The following is a 22,352-nucleotide window of genomic DNA, read 5'->3' as shown; positions in this document are numbered from 1 at the left end:
ATGATTGGGTTTGTGAATTTTAGGAAGAAGGTAGAAGGTAGGGGTGCGGGGTGTCGGTGGGGTCAGGAGGTTGATGGAGTCAGGTGAAAGGTTTTGTAGGGGGCCTAAGGTTCTGAGGATTCCTTGAAGCTCTGCCTGGACATCAGGAATGGGATTACCTTGGCAAACTTTGTATGTGGTGTTGTCTGAAAGCTGACGCAGTCCCTCAGCCACATACTCCCGACGATCAAGTACCACGGTCGTGGAACCCTTGTCCGCCGGAAGAATGACGATGGACCGGTCAGCCTTCAGATCACGGATAGCCTGGGCTTCAGCAGTGGTGATGTTGGGAGTAGGATTAAGGTTTTTTAAGAAGGATTGAGAGGCAAGGCTGGAAGTCAGAAATTCCTGGAAGGTTTGGAGAGGGTGATTTTGAGGAAGAGGAGGTGGGTCCCGCTGTGACGGAGGACGGAACTGTTCCAGGCAGGGTTCAATTTGGATAGTGTCTGGGGGAGTTGGATCATTAGGGGTAGGATTAGGATCATTTTTCTTCATGGCAAAGTGATACTTCCAGCAGAGAGTACGAGTGTAGGACAGTAAATCTTTGACGAGGGCTGTTTGGTTGAATCTGGGAGTGGGGCTGAAGGTGAGGCCTTTGGATAGGACAGAGGTTTCAGATTGGGAGAGAGGTTTGGAGGAAAGGTTAACTACTGAATTAGGGTGTTGTGGTGCCAGATTGTGTTGATCGGAATTTTGAGGTTTTGGAGGGAGTGGAGCTGGAAGTGGGAGATTGAGTAGATGGGAGAGACTGGGTTTGTGTGCAATCAGAGGTGGTTGAGGTTTGCTGGAAAGGTTGTGAAGGGTGAGTGAGTTGCCTTTCCGGAACTGGGAAACCAGGAGATTGGATAGTTTTTGAGGTGAAGGGTGGCATGTTGTTCTAATTGGCGGTTGGCCTGTAGGAGGATGCTCTGAATAGCCGGTGTGGATGTGGGCGAGGAAAGATTGAGGACTTTTATTAAGGATAGGAGTTGACGGGTGTGTTCATTGGCTGAGTTGATGTGTAGGTGAAGGATTAGGTGGGTGAGGGCAATGGATTGTTCAGTTTGGAACTGGTATAGGGGCTGATGGAAAGAAGGGTTGCAGCCAGAGATGGGAACTTTAAGTGTGAGGCCTTTGGGGGTTATGCCAAATGTCAGACAAGCCTGAGAAAATAAAATATGTGAGCGTAATCTGGCTAGGGTGAAGGCATGTTTGCGGAGGGAATGTAAATAAAACTTAATGGGGTCGTTGTGGGGGTGTTGTGAGGGTGACATGGTATTAGAAGGTGGAAAGTTTAACATGAGGTTGAAATGAAAAAGAAAGATAGAAATATATGGGGAGAGATAAAGGTGAACTAGAAAGCAACTGGAGATCTGGTATGAAAAAAGGCGAAAAAGTGTTGGTTAAGTTGATCCTGTGGTGAACTTGGGTTGGTAGACAGCGATGTGCATAAAGGTTAGGTGGTTGTGTTGCCGCTAAATCACGTTAAAGGACGGAGAAATTCGGGAAAAATTCGAAAAAACGTATTAAAAGGAGTGGTGTTGTGGTGAAAGATTACGAAAATGGGGCTAACAATTGTAGAAATAATGACGTTAAAACCTGTGGGGACCGGCTAAAATGATCAGTGATGTGCGAGAAACGGAAGTGGAAATAAAGTTAAAGTTATTAGAACTAGCCGAAATGGTTGTTTAATACGTGAAAGCAGCTGTTATTGAACTAGAAACGGTTGATTTTATAGCAGCGGTAGTGTTGAAAGCGGAAAATAAAAAATTTTTTTGGTTATGGTTTGGAAGTGGGTTACGTATTGTTGAGCATATATAGGCGGGATAAAATTGTATAGTAGATTACGGTAAAAGGGGAAGGTGAATACAAAGTGAAACTACTGGTAAAAACAGAAAGAGAAAATAAAGAGAAATAAGACGACAGGAAAGATTTCGAAATGCAAAGGCGACAATAACAAATGTAATTGTTGGGTTCAAATTAATGATATGGTTATAATAGAAGGAAACATTCCACGAAGGAAAAATATACCTAAAAACAAAGATGATGTGACTTACCAAATGAAAGTGCTGGCAGGTCGACAGACACACAAGCGAACACAAACATACACACAAAATTCAAGCTTTCGCAACAAACTGTTGCCTCATCAGGAAAGAGGGAAGGAGAGGGAAAGACGAAAGGATGTGGGTTTTAAGGGAGAGGGTAAGGAGTCATTCCAGTCCCGGGAGCGGAAAGACTTACCTTATGGGGAAAAAAGGACGGGTATACACTCGCACACACACACATATCCATCCACACATATGCAGACACAAGCAGACATATTTAAAGACAAAGAGTTTGGGCAGAGATGTCAGTCGAGGCAGAAGTGCAGAGGCAAAGATGTTGTAGAATGACAGGTGAGGTATGAGTGGCAGCAACTTGAAATTAGCGGAGATTGAGGACTGGTGGATAACGGGAAGAGAGGATATATTGAAGAGCAAGTTCCCATCTCCGGAGTTCGGATAGATTGGTGTTAGTAGGAAGTATCCAGATAACCCGGACGGTGTAACACTGCGCCAAGATGTGCTGGTCGTGCACCAAGGCATGTTTAGCCACAGGGTGATCCTCATTACCAACAAACACTGTCTGCCTGTGTCCATTCATGCGAATGGACAGTTTGTTGCTGGTCATTCCCACATAGAATGCATCACAGTGTAGGCAGGTCAGTTGGTAGATCACGTGGGTGCTTTCACACGTGGCTCTGCCTTTGATTGTGTACACCTTCCGGGTTACAGGACTGGAGTAGGTGGTGGTGGGAGGGTGCATGGGACAGGTTTTACACCGGGGGCGGTTACAAGGGTAGGAGCCAGAGGGTAGGGAAGGTGGTTTGGGGATTGCATAGGGATGAACTAAGAGGTTACGAAGGTTAGGTGGACGGCGGAAAGACACTCTTGGTGGAGTGGGGAGGATTTCATGAAGGATGGATCTCATTTCAGGGCAGGATTTGAGGAAGTCGTATCCCTGCTGGAGAGCCACATTCAGAATCTGATCCAGTCCCGGAAAGTATCCTGTCACAAGTGGGGCAGTTTTGTGGTTCTTCTGTGGGAGGTTCTGGGTTTGAGAGGACGAGGAAGTGGCTATGGTTATTTGCTTCTGTACCAGGTCGGGAGGGTAGTTGCGGGATGCGAAAGCTGTTGTCAGGTTGTTGGTGTAATGCTTCAGGGATTCTGGACTGGAGCAGATTCGTTTGCCACGAAGACCTAGGCTGTAGGGAAGGGACCGTTTGATGTGGAATGGGTGGCAGCTGTCGTAATGGAGGTACTGTTGCTTGTTGGTGGGTTTGATGTGGACGGACGTGTGAAGCCATTGGACAGGTGGAGGTCAACATCAAGGAAAGTGGCATGGGATTTGGAGTAGGACCAGGTGAATCTGATGGAACCAAAGGAGTTGAGGTTGGAGAGGAAATTCTGGAGTTCTTCTTCACTGTGAGTCCAGATCATGAAGATGTCATCAATAAATCTGTACCAAACTTTGGGTTGGCAGGCCTGCGTAACCAAGAAGGCTTCCTCTAAGCGACCCATGAATAGGTTGGCGTACAAGGGGGCCATCCTGGTACCCATGGCTGTTCCCTTTAATTGTTGGTATGTCTGGTTTTCAAAAGTGAAGAAGTTGTGGGTCAGGATGAAGCTGGCTAAGGTAATGAGGAAAGAGGTTTTAGGTAGGGTGGCAGGTGATCGGCGTGAAAGGAAGTGCTCCATCGCAGCGAGGCCCTGGACGTGCGGGATATTTGTGTATAAGGAAGTGGCATCAATGGTTACAAGGATGGTTTCTGGGGATAACGGATTGGGTAAGGATTCCAGGCGTTTGAGAAAGTGGTTGGTGTCTTTGATGAAGGATGGAAGACTGCATGTAATGGGTTGAAGGTGTTGATCTACGTAGGCAGAGATACGTTCTGTGGGGGCTTGGTAACCAGCTACAATGGGGCGGCCGGGATGATTGGGTTTGTGAATTTTAGGAAGAAGGTAGAAGGTAGGGGTGCGGGGTGTCGGTGGGAAATAATAGAAGGCAACATTCTACGAAGGAAAAATATACCTAAAAACAAAGATGATGTGACTTACCAAATGAAAAGTGCTGGCAGGTCGCCAGACACACAAACGAACACAAACATACACACAAAATTCAAGCTTTCGCAACAAACTGTTGCCTCATCAGGAAAGAGGGAAGGAGAGGGAAAGACGAAAGGATGTGGGTTTTAAGGGAGAGGGTAAGGAGTCATTCCAGTCCCGGGAGCGGAAAGACTTACCCTAGGGGGAAAAAAGGACGGGTATACACTCGCGCACACACACACATATCCATCCACACATATACAGACACAAGCAGACATATTTATATATATATAAACAAAGATGATGAGACTTACCAAACAAAAGCGCTGGCAGGTCGATAGACACACGAACAAACACAAACATACACACAAAATTCTAGCTTTCGCAACCAATGGCTGCTTCGTCAGGAAAGAGGGGAGGAGAGGGAAAGACGAAAGGATGTGGGTTTTAAGGGAGAGGGTAAGGAGCGAATCCAATCCCGGGAGCGGAAAGACTTACCTTAGGGGGAAAAAAGGGCAGGTATGCTCTCGCACACACACACACATATCCATCCGCACATATACAGACACAGGCAGACATATGTAAATGCAAAGAGGTTTTGCAGAGATGTCAGTCGAGGCGGAAGTACAGAGGCAAAGATGATGTTGAATGACAGGTGAGGTGCGAGAGGCGGTAACTTGAAATTAGCGGAGGTTGAGGCCTGGTGGGTAACGAGAAGAGAGAATATATCGAAGGGCAAATTCCCATCTCTGGAGTTCTGATAGGTTGGTGTCAGTGGGATGTATACAGATAACCCTGCTGGAGAGCCACATTCAGAGACTGATCCAGTCCCAGAAAGTATCCTGTCACAAGTGGGGCACTTTTAGGGATACGACTTCCTCAAATCCTGCCCTGAAATGAGATCCATCCTTCATGAATTCCTCCCCACTCCACCATGAGTGTCTTTCCACTGTCCACCTAACCTTCGTAACCTCTTGGTTCATCCCTATGAAATCCCCAAACCATCTTCCCTACCCTCTGGCTCCTACCCTTGTAACCGCCCCCGGTGTAAAACCTGTCCCGTACACCCTCCCACCACCACCTACTCCAGTCCTATAACCTGGAAGGTGTACACGATCAAAGGCAGAGCCACGTGTGAAACCACCCACGTGATTTACCAACTGACATGCCTACACTGTGAAGCCTTCTGTGTGGGAATAACCAGCAACGAGCTGTCCATTCGCATGAACGGACCCAGGTAGATAGTGTTTGTTGGTAATGAGGATCACCCTGTGGCTAAACATGCCTTGGTGCATGGCCAGCACATCTTGGCACAGTGTTACACCCTGTGGGTTATCTGTATACATCCCACTGACACCAACCTATCAGAACTCCAGAGATGGGAATTTGCCCTTCGATATATTCTCTCTTCTAGTTACCCACCAGGCCTCAACCTCCGCTAATTTCAAGTTACCGCCCCTCGCACCTCACCTGTCATTCAACATCATCTTTGCCTCTGTACTTCCGCCTCGACTGACATCTCTGCCCAACCTCTTTGCATTTACATATGTCTGCCTGTGTCTGTATATGTGCGGATGGATATGTGTGTGTGTGTGTGCACGCAAATGTATACCTGTCCTTCCCCCCCCCCCTCCCCCCGAGATAAGTCTTTCCACTCCCAGGATTGGAATGACTCCTTACCCTCTCCCTTAAAACGCACATCCTTTCGTCTTTCCCTCTCCTTCCCTCTTTCCTGATGAAGCAACCGTTGGTTGCGAAAGTTTGAATTTTGTGTGTATGTTTGTTTGTGTGTCTATCAACATGCCAATGCTTTCGTTTGGTAAGTCACATCATCTTTCTTTTTAAATATATTTTTCCCACGTGGAATGTTTCCCTCTATTATATATATATATACACACCGTTGGTTGCGAAAGCTAGATTTTTGTGTGTATGTTTGTGTTTGTTTGTGTGTCTATCGACCTGCCAGCGCTTTTGTTTGGTAAGTCTCATCATCTTTCTTTTTAAATATATTTTAAATATATATATATATATATATATATATATATATATATATATATATATATATATATATATATATATATATATAGTTATAATAGAAGGAAACATTCCACGAGGGAAAAATATACCTAAAAACAAAGATGATGTGACTTACCAAATGAATGTGCTGGCAGGTCGACAGACACCACACATACGAACACAAACATACACACAAAATTCAAGCTTTCGCAACAAACTGTTGCCTCATCAGGAAAGAGGGAAGGAGAGGGAAAGACGAAAGGATGTGGGTTTTAAGGGAGAGGGTAAGGAGTCATTCCAGTCCCGGGAGCGGAAAGACTTACCTTAGGGGGGAAAAAAGGACGGGTATACACTCGCGCGCACACACACACACATATCCATCCACACATATACAGACACAAGCAGACATATTTAAAGACACTTGCGCACACACACACATATTCATCCACACATACACAGTGGATGAATATGTGTGTGTGTGTGTGCGCAAGTGTATACCTGTCCTTTTTTCCCCCTAAGGTAAGTCTTTCCGCTCCCGGGATTGGAATGACTCCTTACCCTCTCCCTTAAAACCCATATCCTTTTGTCTTTCCTTCTCCTTCCCTCTTTCCTGACGAGGCAACCGTTGGTTGCGAAAGCTAGAATTTTGTGTGTATGTTTGTGTTTGTTTGTGTGTCTATCGACCTGCTAGCGCTTTTGTTTGGTAAGTCTCATCATCTTTCTTTTTAAATATATTTTTCCCACGTGGAATGTTTCCCTCTATTATTTTTATATATATATATATATATATATATATATATATATATATATATATATATATATATATATATAAAAGAAAGATGATGAGACTTACCAAACAAAAGCGCTGGCAGGTCGATAGACACACAAACATACACACAAAAATCTGGCTTTCGCAACCAACGGTTGCCTCGTCAGGAAAGAGGGAAGGAGAAGGAAAGACAAAAGGATATGGGTTTTAAGGGAGAGGGTAAGGAGTCATTCCAATCCCGGGAGCGGAAAGACTTACCTTAGGGGGAAAAAAGGACAGGTATACACTCGCGCACACACACACATATCCATCCGCATATACACGGTGTGTGTGTGCGAGTGTATACCTGTCCTTTTTTCCCCCTAAGGTAAGTCTTTCCGCTCCCGGGATTGGAATGACTCCTTACCCTCTCCCTTAAAACCCATATCCTTTTGTCTTTCCTTCTCCTTCCCTCTTTCCTGACGAGGCAACCGTTGGTTGCGAAAGCTAGATTTTTGTGTGTATGTTTGTGTGTCTATCGACCTGCCAGCGCTTTTGTTTGGTAAGTCTCATCATCTTTCTTTTTAAATATATTTTTCCCACGTGGAATGTTTCCCTCTATATATATATATATATATATATATATATATATATATATATATATATATATATATATATATATATATAAAAACAAAGACGATGTGACTTACCAAATGAAAGTGCTGGCAGGTCGACAGACACACAAACGAACACAAACATGTATGTTTGTGTTCGTTTGTGTGTCTGTCGACCTGCCAGCACTTTCATTTGGTAAGTCACATCGTCTTTGTTTTTAGGTATATTTTTCCTTCGTGGAATGTTTCCTTCTATTATAACCATATATATATATATATATGTGGTTATAATAGAAGGAAACATTCCACGAAGGAAAAATATACCTAAAAACAAAGATTATGTGACTTACCAAATGAAAGTGCTGGCAGGTCGACAGACACACAAACGAACCGTTTCCTTCGTGTGTGTGTGTGTGTGTGTGTGTGTGTGTGTTTTGTGTTTGTTTGTGCGTCTATCGACGTGCCAGCGCTTTCGTTTGATAAGTCAAATCATCTTTGTTTTATATATATATATGTGTGTGTGTGTGTGTGTGTGTGTGTGAGAGAGAGAGAGAGAGAGAGAGAGAGAGAGAGAGAGAGAGAGAGAGAGAGAGAGACTCCAGAAGCCTACAAAATTAAATTAGAAATTTTGCATATATTTTACAAGGGCAACCAAATGAACCTGTTAGAAAAATTTGAAATATATAAACATTCCTACTTATTCAAAAGATTTGTTGAATGTTCAGCTTGCATTGAAAAACGCACACTATTTTGATTGTATAGCATCTTGTATAAAATGTGAAAATTAGCCCATTCCTTTAGATATTAGAACTATATACCATGTTTTTTCAAATGTACTATATATAACTTTCATATATACCTTAGTTACACTTGTTGTATGCTGCTGACAGAACCAGTTTGACTTCTTCATAAATATAATTCATTTACTGTAAATTATCAGTCAGTGTTACAATAATCACATACAATATGCACAACTATGGACATACCATGGCATTATGCTTCTATGAAGATACGGACTTCTGCTAAACCAATACTAAGTAACTTTCTGTAACACGCTTCTCATACTTTACATAAATGTAAGGTCAAGATCTAATTTTGTAGGCTTCTGAAGCTGACAGATTAATTTCTTGAAACCATTAAAGTGAAATAAAAATATCTAAGCAACTGATGACTGAATTTTATTATACTCTATAGTTGCTGAGAAAGTAACAGCTACGAATAAAATGATTAAGACATACGTTTAATGTAGTATTTCTGCAAATTGTGAGCTTCCAGTGAGAAAAAAAAAGTTACAAATGTTTGAGAGTGCATTTACTTATTTTCCTACTTTATCATTAATGTGGAATTGTAAGTCATTATTTTAATGAGGCTTTCACTCACGGGCCAAAACATTATGACTACCTGCTTAATAGTGTGTTGGTCTGCCTTTGCAATTAAACACAGCAGTGATTTTGCATGACGTGGATTTGACAAACCCTTGGTGGGTTTCCCCAGTTATTTTGGCACCAGATGACTTCTCACGAGTCACACAGTTCATGTAAATTGCAGGCCATTGAGTACAGAAGGGATTCATTTGGTAGCAAGACATCAATGCGAGTTTACTTATCACTACAGAACAGACAGTTATCTTGCTGGCAGATGCCATCAGAGTTGGGGAAGACGTCAAATATTAATGGATGCAGCTAGTCTGATATAATTATCATTTCATTCACAGCTGTCATTATGCCTTTGATTACTTTCACAGTTCCCATTGAAGGCCAGGTGGATGTCCCTCATAGCATATCAATACCCTCTCCAGCTTGCGTCTGTGATGCAGTGCATGTTTCAAGCAGCCATTCTCTTAGATGGCGGTGCACCCATGCACGATTGTCGACCTAATGTAACAAAAAATGTGATTTGTCTGACCAAACATGTTCTCATTGATACACAGCCCAGTGTCAATAATCCCGTGCCTTCTACAATCATAATTGATGATGCAGTTGTGTCAGTGCACCAGCATTGTATTCTGGCATCAGATTGTTTTATTTTTATTTTATTTACACGTCAAGTTCCATAGGACCAAATTGAGGAGAAAATCTCTAAGGTCATTGAACATGTCAGTACATGAAATTACAACATAAGTAATAACAGATAAAAATAAAATGTTAATGAACCAAAAAAAAAAAGTCAAGCTATAAGTTTAAGTTAAATGCAATCAACAATACAACAAGAATCGACTTAATTTTTCAAGGAACTCCTTGACAGAATAGGAGGAGTGACCCATGAGGAAACTCTTCAGTTTCGATTTGAAAGCACATGGATTACTGCTAAGAGTTTTGAATTCTAGTGGTAGCTTAATGAAAATTGATGCAGCAGGATACTGCATAACTTTCTGCATGAGAGTTGAGGAAGTCCAATCCAAATGCAGGTTTGATTTCTGCTGAGTATTAACTGAGTGAAAGCTGCTTATTCTTGGGAATAAGCTAATATTGTTAACAAGAAATGACAGTAAGGAATATATGACAGGCCAATACCAAAATACCCAGACTCGTGAACAGGGGTCGACAAGAGGTTCATGAATTTACACCACTTATTGCCCGAACCACCCATTTCTGAGCCAAAAATATCCTTTTAGAATGGGAAGAGTTACCCCAAATTATCATACCATATGACATAAGTGAATGAAAATAAGCAAAGTAGACTAATTTTCATGTCGAACACTCACTCACTTCAGATACTATTCGAATAATAAAAGTGGCAGCATTATTAAGTGTTTGAACAAGATCCTGAATGTGGGCTTTCCATGACAGTTTACTATCTATCTGGACACCTAGGAACTTGAACTGTTCAGTTTCACTAATCATATGCCCATTCTGTGAAATTAAAATGTCAGGTTTTGTTGAATTGTGTATTAAAAACTGTAAAAACTGAGTCTTACTGTGATTTAGTGTTCGCTTAATTTAGTGTTCGCTTATTTTCTACAAGCCATGAACTTGTCATGAACTGCTCTATTTGATACCGAGCCTATGTTGCACACAACATCCTGTACTACCAAGCTAGAGTCATCAGCAAACAGAAATATCTTTGAGTGACCCGTAATACTACAGGGCATATCATTTATATATATATAAGGAGTAGGAGTGGCCCCAACACTTATCCCTGGGGCACCCCCCCACTTGACCATACCCCACTCAGACCCCACATCACAGCCATTCTCAACACTGTGAATAATGACCTTTTGCTGTCTGTTGTTAAAGTAAGAGGTGAACCAATTGTGAGCTACTCCCTGTATTCCGTAACGGTCTAACTTCTGGAGCAATATTTTGTGATCAACACAATCAAACACCTTAGTTAAATCAAGAAATATGCCTAGCATTCAAAACCTTTTGTTTAACCCATCCAGTACCTCACAGAGAAAAGAGAAATAGCATTTTCAGTTGTTAAACAACTTCTAAAGCCGGACTGTACATTTGATAGCAAATCGTGTGATATAAAATGATCAATTATCCTTCCATACACAGCCTTTTCAATAACTTTAGCAAACACTGATGGCATAGAAACAGGTCTAAAATTGTCTATGTTGTCCCTTTCTCCCATTTTATAAAACGACTTTACTACTGAGTACTTTAATCGTTCAGGAAACTGTCCATTTCTAAAGGAAAAATTACAAATATGACTAAACACGGGGCTAACATGTGTAGCACAGTACTTTCATATTCTGTTAGGCACTCCATCATATCCACGAGAGTCCTTAGTCTTCAGTTATTTAATTATTGACTCAATCTCCGCCTTGTCTGTTTCACAGAGGAGTATTTCAGACATCAATCTCAGAAAGGCATTTGCCACGAGAGTTATATGATTCCCTGTAGAAAGTAAATTTTTATTTAATTCACCAGAAATGCTCTGAAAATGATTGTTAAATACTGTACATATATCTGATTTATCAGTAACTGAAATATTTTTACTGCGAACTGACTTTATATCGTCAACCTTGTGCTGCTGACCAGACACTTCCTTCACAACTGACTACATGGTTTTAATTTTATCATGTGAATTAGCTATTCTATTTATATACCACATACTCTTTGCCTTCCTAATAACATTTTTAAGCATCTTACAGTACTGTTTGTAATGGGCTACTGTAGCTTGAATATGACTACTTCTAACATTTTGATTTAATTCCTGATTTGTTCTACACCTTATCCCACTAGTCAGCCACCCGGGCTGCCTTTTACTGCTAGTATCTCGTTTAACATTCTAATGGAAAGCAACTCTCAAAGAGCATGAGAAATGTGTTAAGGAAAGCATTATATTTGGCATTTAAACATCCTTCCACTGTTGTTTCTTAATGAGGTTTAGGAAACTCTATTGCTGTTGGATTAACTTTCCTATGTAGTTTGTAATTATATGTGACATTTGTTTGAGTACAAAGTCCTTATAGTGTTAAAATTTGTGCATCATGGTCTGAAAGGCCATTCACCCTTTTACTAACAAAATGCCCATCTAGTAATGAAGAATGAATAAAAATATTGTCTATGGTTGTGATACTGTTCCCCTGCACACTAGTTGGAAAAAACACAATCTGCATCAGACCATATGAATGTAGGAGATCTACCAACATCTTTTTTCTTGCACCATCATATACAAAATTTATATTGAAGTCACCACGTATAACTAATTTCTGGTACTTCCTATAAAGTAAATCGAGAACCCTCTCTATATTGAGCAGAAATGCTCTGAAGTCAGAGTTAGGTGACCTATAAACAACAACAGTTAGAAGTTTCCCAAAATTCAACTGCCTCTGCACTACATTCAAATATCTGTTCGGTGCAGTGCTGTGATACGTCTATGGACTCAAATGGAATACTGTTTTTTACATACATGTCCACTCCCCCACCCCACAAGTAACTCCTTGAGAAACAATCAGCTAATCTGTATCCTGGTAAAGGAGGCCTCTGAATTGTCAAATTATTTAGGTGATGGTCTGATATACCAATAATTGCAGAGCCAACATCTATAAGCAGTTCACTAACTTTATCTCTATTACCTCATATATTTTGATGAAATATTCTGATTCCTTCACTGCTTGGAAGCATGGTGTCCTCTGAAGGTGATTCCTTAGTTACAGAGACTTTAAGCAGGTACACCTATCAGCTGACTTCAATCTAAAAATGGTGCAGCTCTAACACCAACTACTATGGGAATTTTCCCCATGAGTGGTCCCACCACCACCCCCTAAACTGTCACCTATAAGATTTACCAGCCTCTCCTTCCCATACCTGTTGAGGTGCAGGCCATGCCTAGTGAAACCTGATCTACACAGATCGCTGGCTACTGGGCAAGCAACTGACCCCCAGGTTCTGTGATGAGGCATCGACATCCAACACCTCATTGCCTAATTGTAGTCTCAGCATCCTTCAGCCACTTTCCATGGATGCTCACAACAGTAGCATGTGAACAGCCTACCAGCTTTGCTAATTTCTAGATGCTTACTCCCATTCTCCAGATCATAACAATCTGCCCTTTGTCAAAATTGCTTATGTCAGTACATTTACCCATCTTCTGCCTTTGTCATTGCTAGAATAATTCCCATATGTCTCTGCTCGGCTTTTACAGTATATTTTCATTACTGCATCATGGGCCCGCAACACTACTAGGTGCTATTCGGTCTCACAGCTGGCAGTGGTCATAATGTTTAAAATCATCAGGATAGGATCCTCTTGCAGTGTTTTCTCCTCCTTCCATCACTTTGGCAATTTGAATTTTTAAATTTGTTGTCCACAAATACACTTACAGTGAATGAAGTGACAGATTTCAAGAACTCCCAGTTCCTCGCCAACGTGCTGTTAAATTATAAATTCTGTAAAGATCAGTTGTATGTGTGGGTCTGTATTTTCAGTAATTACCTCTTAGTAATGTTAGTCATTGTATATCTATCCACATCTATATTCTATTAAGTGCATGGCAGAGGGTATTTCCTGTTGTACCATTTTCAGGGCTTCTTCCTGTTCCATTCATGTATGGAGTGCTGGAAGAAAGATGACTTACACACTTCTGTGTAGCTGTAATTAAGATAATCTTACCTTTGTAATTCCTGCAAGAGTGATACGTGGAAGTTGTAGTGTCTGCCAGTTCAGTTTCTTTTTCATAATCTCCATGATGCTCTCCCATGGGTCAATCAAACCAGTGGCTGTTTGTCCTGTCCTCCTTAGACGTGCTCAGTATCCCCCGTTATTCCTATTTGGTGTGAACCCCACACACTTGAACAATATTCTAGGATCAGTGGTAAGAGTGAGTTGTAAGCAATCTCCTTTGTAGATTGCATTTTCCCAGTATTCCACCAATGAACTGAAGCCTGCTACCTGCTTTATATATGGTTGAGCCTATGTGATTGTTCCATTTCATATCCCTACAAGTTGTTGTGGTCAGGTATTTTTTATGAGCAGACTGATTACAGTTGTGACTCATTGAGGTTGCAGGCCCAGGATTGTGTGTGTGTGCGTGTGCGTGCGTGCGAGGGGGGGGGGGGGGGGGGCACAATTTTCCATTTCTGAATCTTGCCTGTCTTTGTACAACTTTGTCAAAATCTGGCTTAGTATTTATGCAGCTTTTTTTTTCCGGACAATTCTTCATTATAGATAGAGAACAGAAAAATTAGCATTTTGCGACAAATGCAAAATATAGCTGCGACTTCTGCCTCAAAATGCGAAATTACTTAATACACGCTGTTTCATAGTGGATTGTATCCAAATCAGCTATTTATCAGACATAGTTTGCAATAACTTTATTTTTTGCTTACAATATCAAAAATACAGGCAGTTACTGGCACTAATACAACACCTGGCGAAGCCCACTTTGGAAAGATAATATGTGCAAAATACTTGCAATATAAAATGGATGAACGCAACAATGTATCAGTGTGCTAAATGATCTGGTGCCATGGCAGTTCTGAGTGGTTGAATGGTCTGTTTAAGATACACAACGCGTAATGCAACGTAGTACTTAGCCATGGGACCTACCATTTTATAAGAAAGACATGTATACATTTGTTGGTTAGCTAAAGCTCAAAACATAGTATAATGCGGACATTTTAAACTGGCACATTAAGTGGCGGATGTTTTGAACTGTAGTTGCATCGAGTACCGCTAGATTTCGGGCCTGAATTACATAGTCAACAATACTCTTCTGACTCCAACAAAAAATTGCATGGTAGGCGACCGAAAATGCTTTGTGTTGTGCGTAGCTTGTTTTCCTTTCTTACTTAGAAATAAGAGAAGTGGCTAATCCTGGTACATCACGGATTTTGATTACGACCCTTACAACACCAGAAGAGATCGGCAATCCCTTTGACGATGTCGGTAACGCTGTAGGATACTGCCCAGCGAAATGGTGGCAGAATTTGTTTCCCCACACCACTCCCTCCCCTGTGGTGGCCAAAATTCTTGTCTGTTTACGCCCGTGGCCCTTAGCGACAATAGCCTACAGCACCCGCCCTCTGTGCTATAGCAATTGGAAAACAAAATCTGTAACATTTTTTGATGACGCCGAAATTCTTCTCCTGATGTTAAAATCGAGTTGTACACTCAGCTCTACTACTACGCTAAGTGCCATGTCAGTTCTATCTGTAGCTTGGTCAAACATGGCTCATAGGTCTATAAACACTCACGAAAGGTCGAAATTAGTAGTCTGCAGATTTTTTATCTTCAGATTGGACGGGAAAAGACATATAATGTCCATAAAAAAATAATATCGAAGAGGCATTCGCTTAATAGGCGGGAAAATGCTGCGCGTTTTTCAACAGTTGACAATCATTTTTGAAAGCTTAAATACAGCCAAACGAAGAAAACAAAGGCCATTTCGTAAGAAAAAGGTGTTGAAGTTTTTAGAAAAGCAAACATTCCAGTCAAGAAGTTGCCAATCAGCACTTTTTTAAGTCAACTTCAACGAACTAATAATTTGTTTGCCTTCACTCATGTAGCATGACAACCATTTAAATTTGTGCAACTAATTTTTTACAAAGAAAATAGATGTGAATTGTGACAAAAATAGATGCGAATTTTGCAAAAAATGTTGATTCGAATTTTGTAAAAATAAATAAATAAATAGATGCTGCATTTTCCAGTCCCTAATTATAGATAACTGCATCATCTATGAAAAGTCTGAGGTCACTGTTTACATTGTCTGTAAGGTCATTAATATACAGTATGGAGAGTAAGGGCCCCCCACATATTTCCGTGGGACACAGTTAAAGTTACTTCTACATCTGTCAATGACACTCTATCACAGATAACAAGCTGTGTCCTCTCCTTAACCAGAAAATCTTCAATCCAATCACAAATTCCGTATGATACCTCATGTGAATGTACTTTAAATAGTAGTGTAGGTGTAGTGCTGATTCAATATGTACTGCATCTATGTTACTCCTTTGATCCATGGGTTTCAGGATGTCATTTGAGAAAGCATGTTGGGTTTCACATGACTGTTTTTGGAGCTATTGCTGGTTAACATGGAGGAGGTAATTATGTTTGAGATAAGCCATCACATAGCTTTTTGTTGGAGGGAGTTATGGTATTTTATGATTACAAGAGGGGCTAATTCAGCTGCAAATTCTGTATAGAAACTGAAAGAGATTTATTGGGTTATAATGAATAGTTTATATTCTCTCACAGTTTTTTCAAATAACATCTAAAATGATCTGGCTGACCGTAAAGAAGACATTACAAGGTGACAGATATCACCAGGATCGACAATTGCTAGTAAAGTTGAACTAAGCTTTGTTTTGATCACCATCTTGATTCTAATGCACATAATTGTTGATTACAATAAACAGCATTTTGTTGCAGCAACACAATTCTGTCTTTACAAATACACAGTTAGTATTCTCAGCTGGAATATCCTGGAAATTTGGGCTTTCAGCTTAGTCAGTGTCGTCTTGTAGCGTGCTGAATTGACAGTTTCTGTAGGTTCCAGGACATCCAAAAGAATCACAGCCAAAACTTAACACGTCAAATTGTCCTTCTGTGTTGCTAGAGAGCAGCCCCCCCCCCTTTCAAATCAAATCAGCTTCCCCCCCCCCCCCCCCACCCCAAAAAAAAAAAACATTATTTTGTTTCAAAATGTATGCGTTATAATAATGTCCTTCAAAATGCGCATTATTAACATTATCACTTTCTGAAATGTATTTCAAATACAGTTGCTGTATGTATAAATACTCTTAAATTGTGCAAGATTTTTGTTAAAAATAAATTTTAAGTATACTATCTTTTTAGTTGCATCTTTCAGAGAACTCTATTAATAGTCTTTTTTCATATTTGCAGACTGTACAAGAAGAATGTTTTGGAGAAACTGGTGGAATCATGTGTGTCCAAAGGTTATGTTTTCCAAATGGAAATGATAATAAGGGCTAGACAACTCGGATATAGTATCGGAGAAGTAAGCCTACCTTTAAAACATAAGATGACTGCTGAATATAGTGTTAGAAATGCACTAACTGGAAAGGTGGTGGACTGTGTAAATAGTTAAAGAATTAAAAATGTTCTTTGTTGTATTGTTATTGGATGGTGCATAAAGGAAAACATTGTGGTTTATGTAATATTGTCAAGATGAAATCGTGGCATCAAATACCGTGAAAACTTTACTAAAACTCCATGACCAAGCAGCAATATTAATTTCGTTGCGTTCTTCTAACACCATGCAAATGGTGAAGGTGCTAACTTGGAGAATACATGTTAAAATTAACACCTATACACTCCAATTAAAAGTACTTTGTGATTGACATTTCAGCAAGCAGAGGGACAGGGACCAGCCACCATTCAATAATTGTTCTTCCTTGAGTGCTACGTGCTTGTTTTGTTGGTACTTGCAGCACCTTATGAAGTTTGGGTGGCTGCATGCCGCCAACTTGGGCACCCCCCAAAACGCAATCTGTCAATCACAAAGTAATTTTAGAGTTATCATAAACTTAATAGCATCATCACTTTTTATGTAAATGCAGTATTAACAGTTTGGAAAACAGTTATTTTAATTTTTCCAAATGATGCATTGAGTTTATTGCATCTTATCTTGAAATGAATTTATTGCGTCAGCAGTATCTGTGTCTACATAAATCTGCATTCATAGATATTTTTTGTATCTAAGTGGGAAAAAGTTTCCACTGCTGACTCAGTTGATCCATTTTTAATTCCTTATGTGTGGATTAATGGTAAGACCCTATGAAGCTACAAGGCTCATTCTGAAAGTAATGCCTCCTATTTTTATTCGTGGAAACTACAGAAGATACATAAATCACAACAGCACAGCTAAATAGAGCAATATTTCAGCTACAGACTGTCATTTTTCCAGAGTCACCACCATTTGTTACACACTTTTGTCAACAATGAACCTGAGCCTGCATGCCTCGCATGTAAAAATCGGAAGCAGCTGAGACTAACAACTTCCTTACATTTTTAATAACAGCATCCTAATCTTGAAAAATATTCTCCACATAGCCCATTTTTCAGAGGCCCAAAGCACTGGAAGTCTGAAGGGGTTGAATCGGGACTGTATGGTGGATGTGGTAAGACAGTCCAGCTGAATTTTCCAACAAGCTGATTGGTCGCAAAACTGGTGTGGGGCCTGGCGTTATGTTGCAGGTGAAAGTTGGTCTTTTTCTCTGGCCTTACCCTGGAAATTTGGGCTCTCAGCTTAGTCAGTGTCGTTTTGTAATGTGCTGAAGTGACAGTTTTTCCAGGTTCCAGGACATCCAAAAGAACCAAACCCTGGCTATCCCAGAAAACTGTGCACATCACTTTGCCTGCAGGTGGCTGTACCTTGAATTCCTTCTTTGATGAAGAATTTGCGTGTCACCATTCCATGTACTGTCTTTTGGATTCCGACTTGTAGTGGTGACACCATGTCTCATCTCTGGTGTTAATGCTATTCAGAAAATTGTCACCTTCAGCTTCATATTGGTCCAGCAGGTGCCGCCAAATTTCCACTCGTTGAGTTTTTTGTTCTTCTGTAAGCATCCGCAGGACCCACCTTGTACAGACTTAGCGATAACTGAGATATTCCAACATTGTTTCCAAGGCATTACAGCTGACATTCAGCTTTGCACACTATTCTATGGTCATCATCGGCCAATCAACACGAATGAGTTGATTAAGACGCTCTTCATTGCGAGGATGACAGTGTGCACGGTCAACCAGACCGTGGCTTGTCGTGCATTCCCTTTTCACCACCTTGAAAATACCGTACCCATCACCTCACATTGCTCCCATCTATTTTATAGTCCCAATATGCCTTTAGCAAGTGTCAGTGGATTTCACTTGGCACAATTTCTTCAGCACTGAGAAATTCAATCACACATCACTGTTTCATACGTGCGTCCATATAGGACTCCATTTAGGAATGCTCCTCTGCTGGCGCCAACTACCGCAGAACGAAGGAATCATTTGCAAATGAAAGAGGAAGGTTCAAGCATTAGCACTGAACCAGTTACATCTGGCACGTACATCCAAAGTCACCACAAAAAAATAGGTGGCATAACTTTTGGAACAACCCTCATACGTATGTCTTACTTAGAACAAAAAATGTAAGGTAGTGAAATTGTGAAGTAGAGATGAAATATTTAAGGACTGGTATTTCTCATAATAATTAAATTTCTTTTCTTTACTTACAGGTGCCTATCTCCTTTGTTGACAGAGTGTATGGAGAATCAAAACTTGGTGGTTCTGAAATATTTCAGTTTGCAAAATCTCTCCTGTACTTATTTGCTACTACATAATAAAATGTTGTTGCTTTAAATAAAATAAGTACTATTCAGTTTATTTGCAGGAAATATAATGTCCTAACTGTATCATGAAATTATATGATGGTTAGAAAGAAAAGTATCAATTTCTCTACTTTTGTTAGAGAGAGAGAGAGAGAGAGAGAGAGAGAGGGAGGAGGATAAAAGATTATGAATGTGGTGTTGAAATTTATTAACTAATGCAGCTGTACTGATAATGAGACACAACTATGAACGGCAGAAGAGATTGCAGCAATGTGGAAGTAAATTGGAATAAGGAGGTATAACAAAAATAGAAACTTTTTACAAGTGAGTTCTGAGGAAACTGATCTATTGTTTTGCCATTTCTTGGCTAGTCATCATCATCATCATCTACCTCCTAGCAGAAGTATCCTCCTTTACACAAAGGAACATTTCAGTCATCACAATTTTTGACTTTTTGTAATTATAAACTAGAAAATGTGACATTGTAATCAAAAATTATTTCTGCTCATTTCAAATAACATGATTTAATTTCTGTCACCAGTGTCCCTGTGCTTTGGCTATATAGTTACATTAAATTCTTCATCCCTTTGTATGCAACAGCATGTATTTGGCCTTCAGACAGTTCTAAATGCTGCACATGTTAATTAATGAGAGATACATTATAACAAAGACCAAAAGGTACAAGACTGTCAGTCCTACAAAGGTAACTGCTTACAAAACACTAATGTAACCCATCAACAAAGACCAAAAGGTACAAGACTGTCAGTCCTACAAAGGTAACTGCTTACAAAACACTAATGTAACCCATCCTTGAATATTGTTCAAGTGTGTAGGGTCCATATTTGAAGGTCTACAAAGAACAGCCAGAATGAATGGTCACAAACTTGTTTGACTCTTGGGGGAGTGTCATGGAAATGCTGAAAAATCAGATGTGGCAGGGCTCAAAGATAAATATCAACTATTCCATGAAACACTGCTTACAAAGTTTCGAGGACTTTCATTAAGAGAGAATCTAGGAATATACTGGAGACACTACATATCATTCTTGTTCAGATCACAAAGATTAGATTGCAGTATGCACAGAGACATTTAAATAGGATTCTGCCTGTGCTCCATATATCATGGAACAGGAAGAAAGCTTAATATATGGTAAATGGGAAGCACCCTCTGCCGTGCACATGGCAATGGTTTGTGGAAAATTGATAAACTGATTGAGCTTTTTCTTAAATGCAATAATGTAGTGAGTAGTACGTAGATTTCAGTGTAGCTTGTTCCAGAGGTGAAGAGAATCAGTTGTTGAGGCAATTTTGTTTTATGGATGGGTACAGCTATGACACATTTGATGAGATAAAAAGGTACTTAATTTTGTTATGCAAGATAATGAGTGGTGTTTGTACTGAGAAGCTGATGAAGTAGACACAGGGAATGATGGTCACGTAACTTTTATCACTGCAGTCACGTTAACTGGGAGTAAGAGGCACTCGTATTGTGTTAGATTACACATTCCAAAATTTCTGCAGAACAGAGAAGGCAGAGCTCTTATTGTATGTGGCAACTGTGTCTTATGTGGATTTGAGGTTCTCCTTCAAATTACATTCAGATTTTGCTCCATTTCCTGATATTTTATTTCGGTACCAGCAAAAAGAACCGGGGACAACTGTTTCCGACAGTAAGATCAATTAATTTTTGCTGATGTTTTGGACTTTCTCATGAAGGATGGGCGACTGGCCCAAGAGCAAACTCTTAGAATAAGACAAATGAAACAACAGGAACTCCAGATTGGAATATCAACAGTATTAGAAAAAGGATACACTGCTACTCGCCATAAATATGACACATTAGTTGCAGACAGGCAAAACAAAGAGTGTGTTATGCATTTAGCTTTCAGCCAAAACATTCTTCAGAAAAGAAAACACATACACACATGACCACTAATTCGGCAGCTCAGACCGGAATGCCACAAATGAAAAACGTTCAAAACTAGAAAGTAATTTATTGTTTTGGAAAGAAATGTTGTATTATCCATGTACATACAGGAAATCTCATTTATGTAACACATATCACTGTGTAGTGCATGCATACAGAATTTATATAAATTTAAGATTGCTGCAAGCTGTGCATTACCCACCTTAAGCCACCAGCACGCAGACCACACTGTCGAACATCAACGTTGAGTGTGTAGAGTTCAACGTGCTGCTGAACGCTCAGGAACGATGTGACTTGTGCATACAGTATGTGGGCCCCAATGTGGTATACGTGATCGCAACACAGTCCAGCTGCAGTTCTGGGATGTTTCTAGTTCATAAATCACACTGTTTACTCAACGGGCATGCGTAAAATTCCCACATTAACTCTATTAAAAACCTTACAGGGTTCACAGGAGAGCTCTTGTAAAGTTTGGAAGGTAGGAGACAAGGTATTGGCAGAATTGAAGCTATGAGGACGGGTTGTGAGTCATGCTTGGGTAGCTCAGTTGGTAGAGCACTTGCCTGTGAAAGGCAAAGGTACCGAGTTCGAGTCTCGGTCCGGCACACAGTTTTAATCTCCCAGGAAGTTTCATTTTTTTCTTGTTTTGGTCCATACTACCACTTACCAAAATATGGAAAGCAAAGAGCTTGGAGTGGAAGAGATTTGTTTCACAATATTGAAAATCAAGAATATCTCATAGCTCTTAAGGTATGCATTTTAGAGCCCAAGTTTATTTGACATTTGTGCCATCCTTTTTGATATGCCCTGTATACTCACATTAAACTAATAATAAGTGAGTTTAAACTAATAATAAAGCACCAGAACCTATTGAATACGCGAATGTTTGGAAAAATATATTTAGACTTGCAAGACACGAACCATCATTATTTCATGTATCTAGTGTAGAATCATCAACATTACTCACTATGCTATAGTGACAACAACTCATTTATAGCAAATTCTAACATATTGCCACTTGCTGAATGCTTTAATTGTTGCTCTGTTATTAACTGAAATTTAATTATAACAAATTATGCCAAGAACAATGTGTTTTTGGTGGATCCTCGGTGTGTCACTACCTTCAAATGACATACTCTCATAATACGCAAGTTACAATAATTCTTCTGCCAGTCTATTTTATTACAACGAGTCACACAGTTAACAATGGGTTT

The 22,352-nt window shown here is 40.1% G+C and overlaps 1 protein-coding gene across 1 annotated transcript in view; it reads left to right on the top strand.

Annotated features, from left to right (window-relative positions):
• The window catches only part of LOC126092324 (dolichol-phosphate mannosyltransferase subunit 1), a 64,124-nt gene extending 44,857 nt beyond the window's left edge, over positions 1 to 19,267 (top strand). The window contains exons 4-5 of the mRNA XM_049907860.1: positions 16,778 to 16,892; positions 19,120 to 19,267. Coding sequence (XP_049763817.1) covers positions 16,778 to 16,892; positions 19,120 to 19,224 — 220 coding nt within the window. The 3' untranslated portion in view covers positions 19,225 to 19,267. The remainder of the gene's footprint in view (positions 1 to 16,777; positions 16,893 to 19,119) is intronic.
• The last annotated feature ends 3,085 nt before the right edge of the window (positions 19,268 to 22,352 follow it).

This window comes from Schistocerca cancellata, chromosome 7 (assembly GCF_023864275.1).
Source record: "Schistocerca cancellata isolate TAMUIC-IGC-003103 chromosome 7, iqSchCanc2.1, whole genome shotgun sequence".
NCBI lineage: Eukaryota > Metazoa > Arthropoda > Insecta > Orthoptera > Acrididae > Schistocerca > Schistocerca cancellata.
This window is presented reverse-complemented; position numbering and strand designations above follow the sequence as displayed.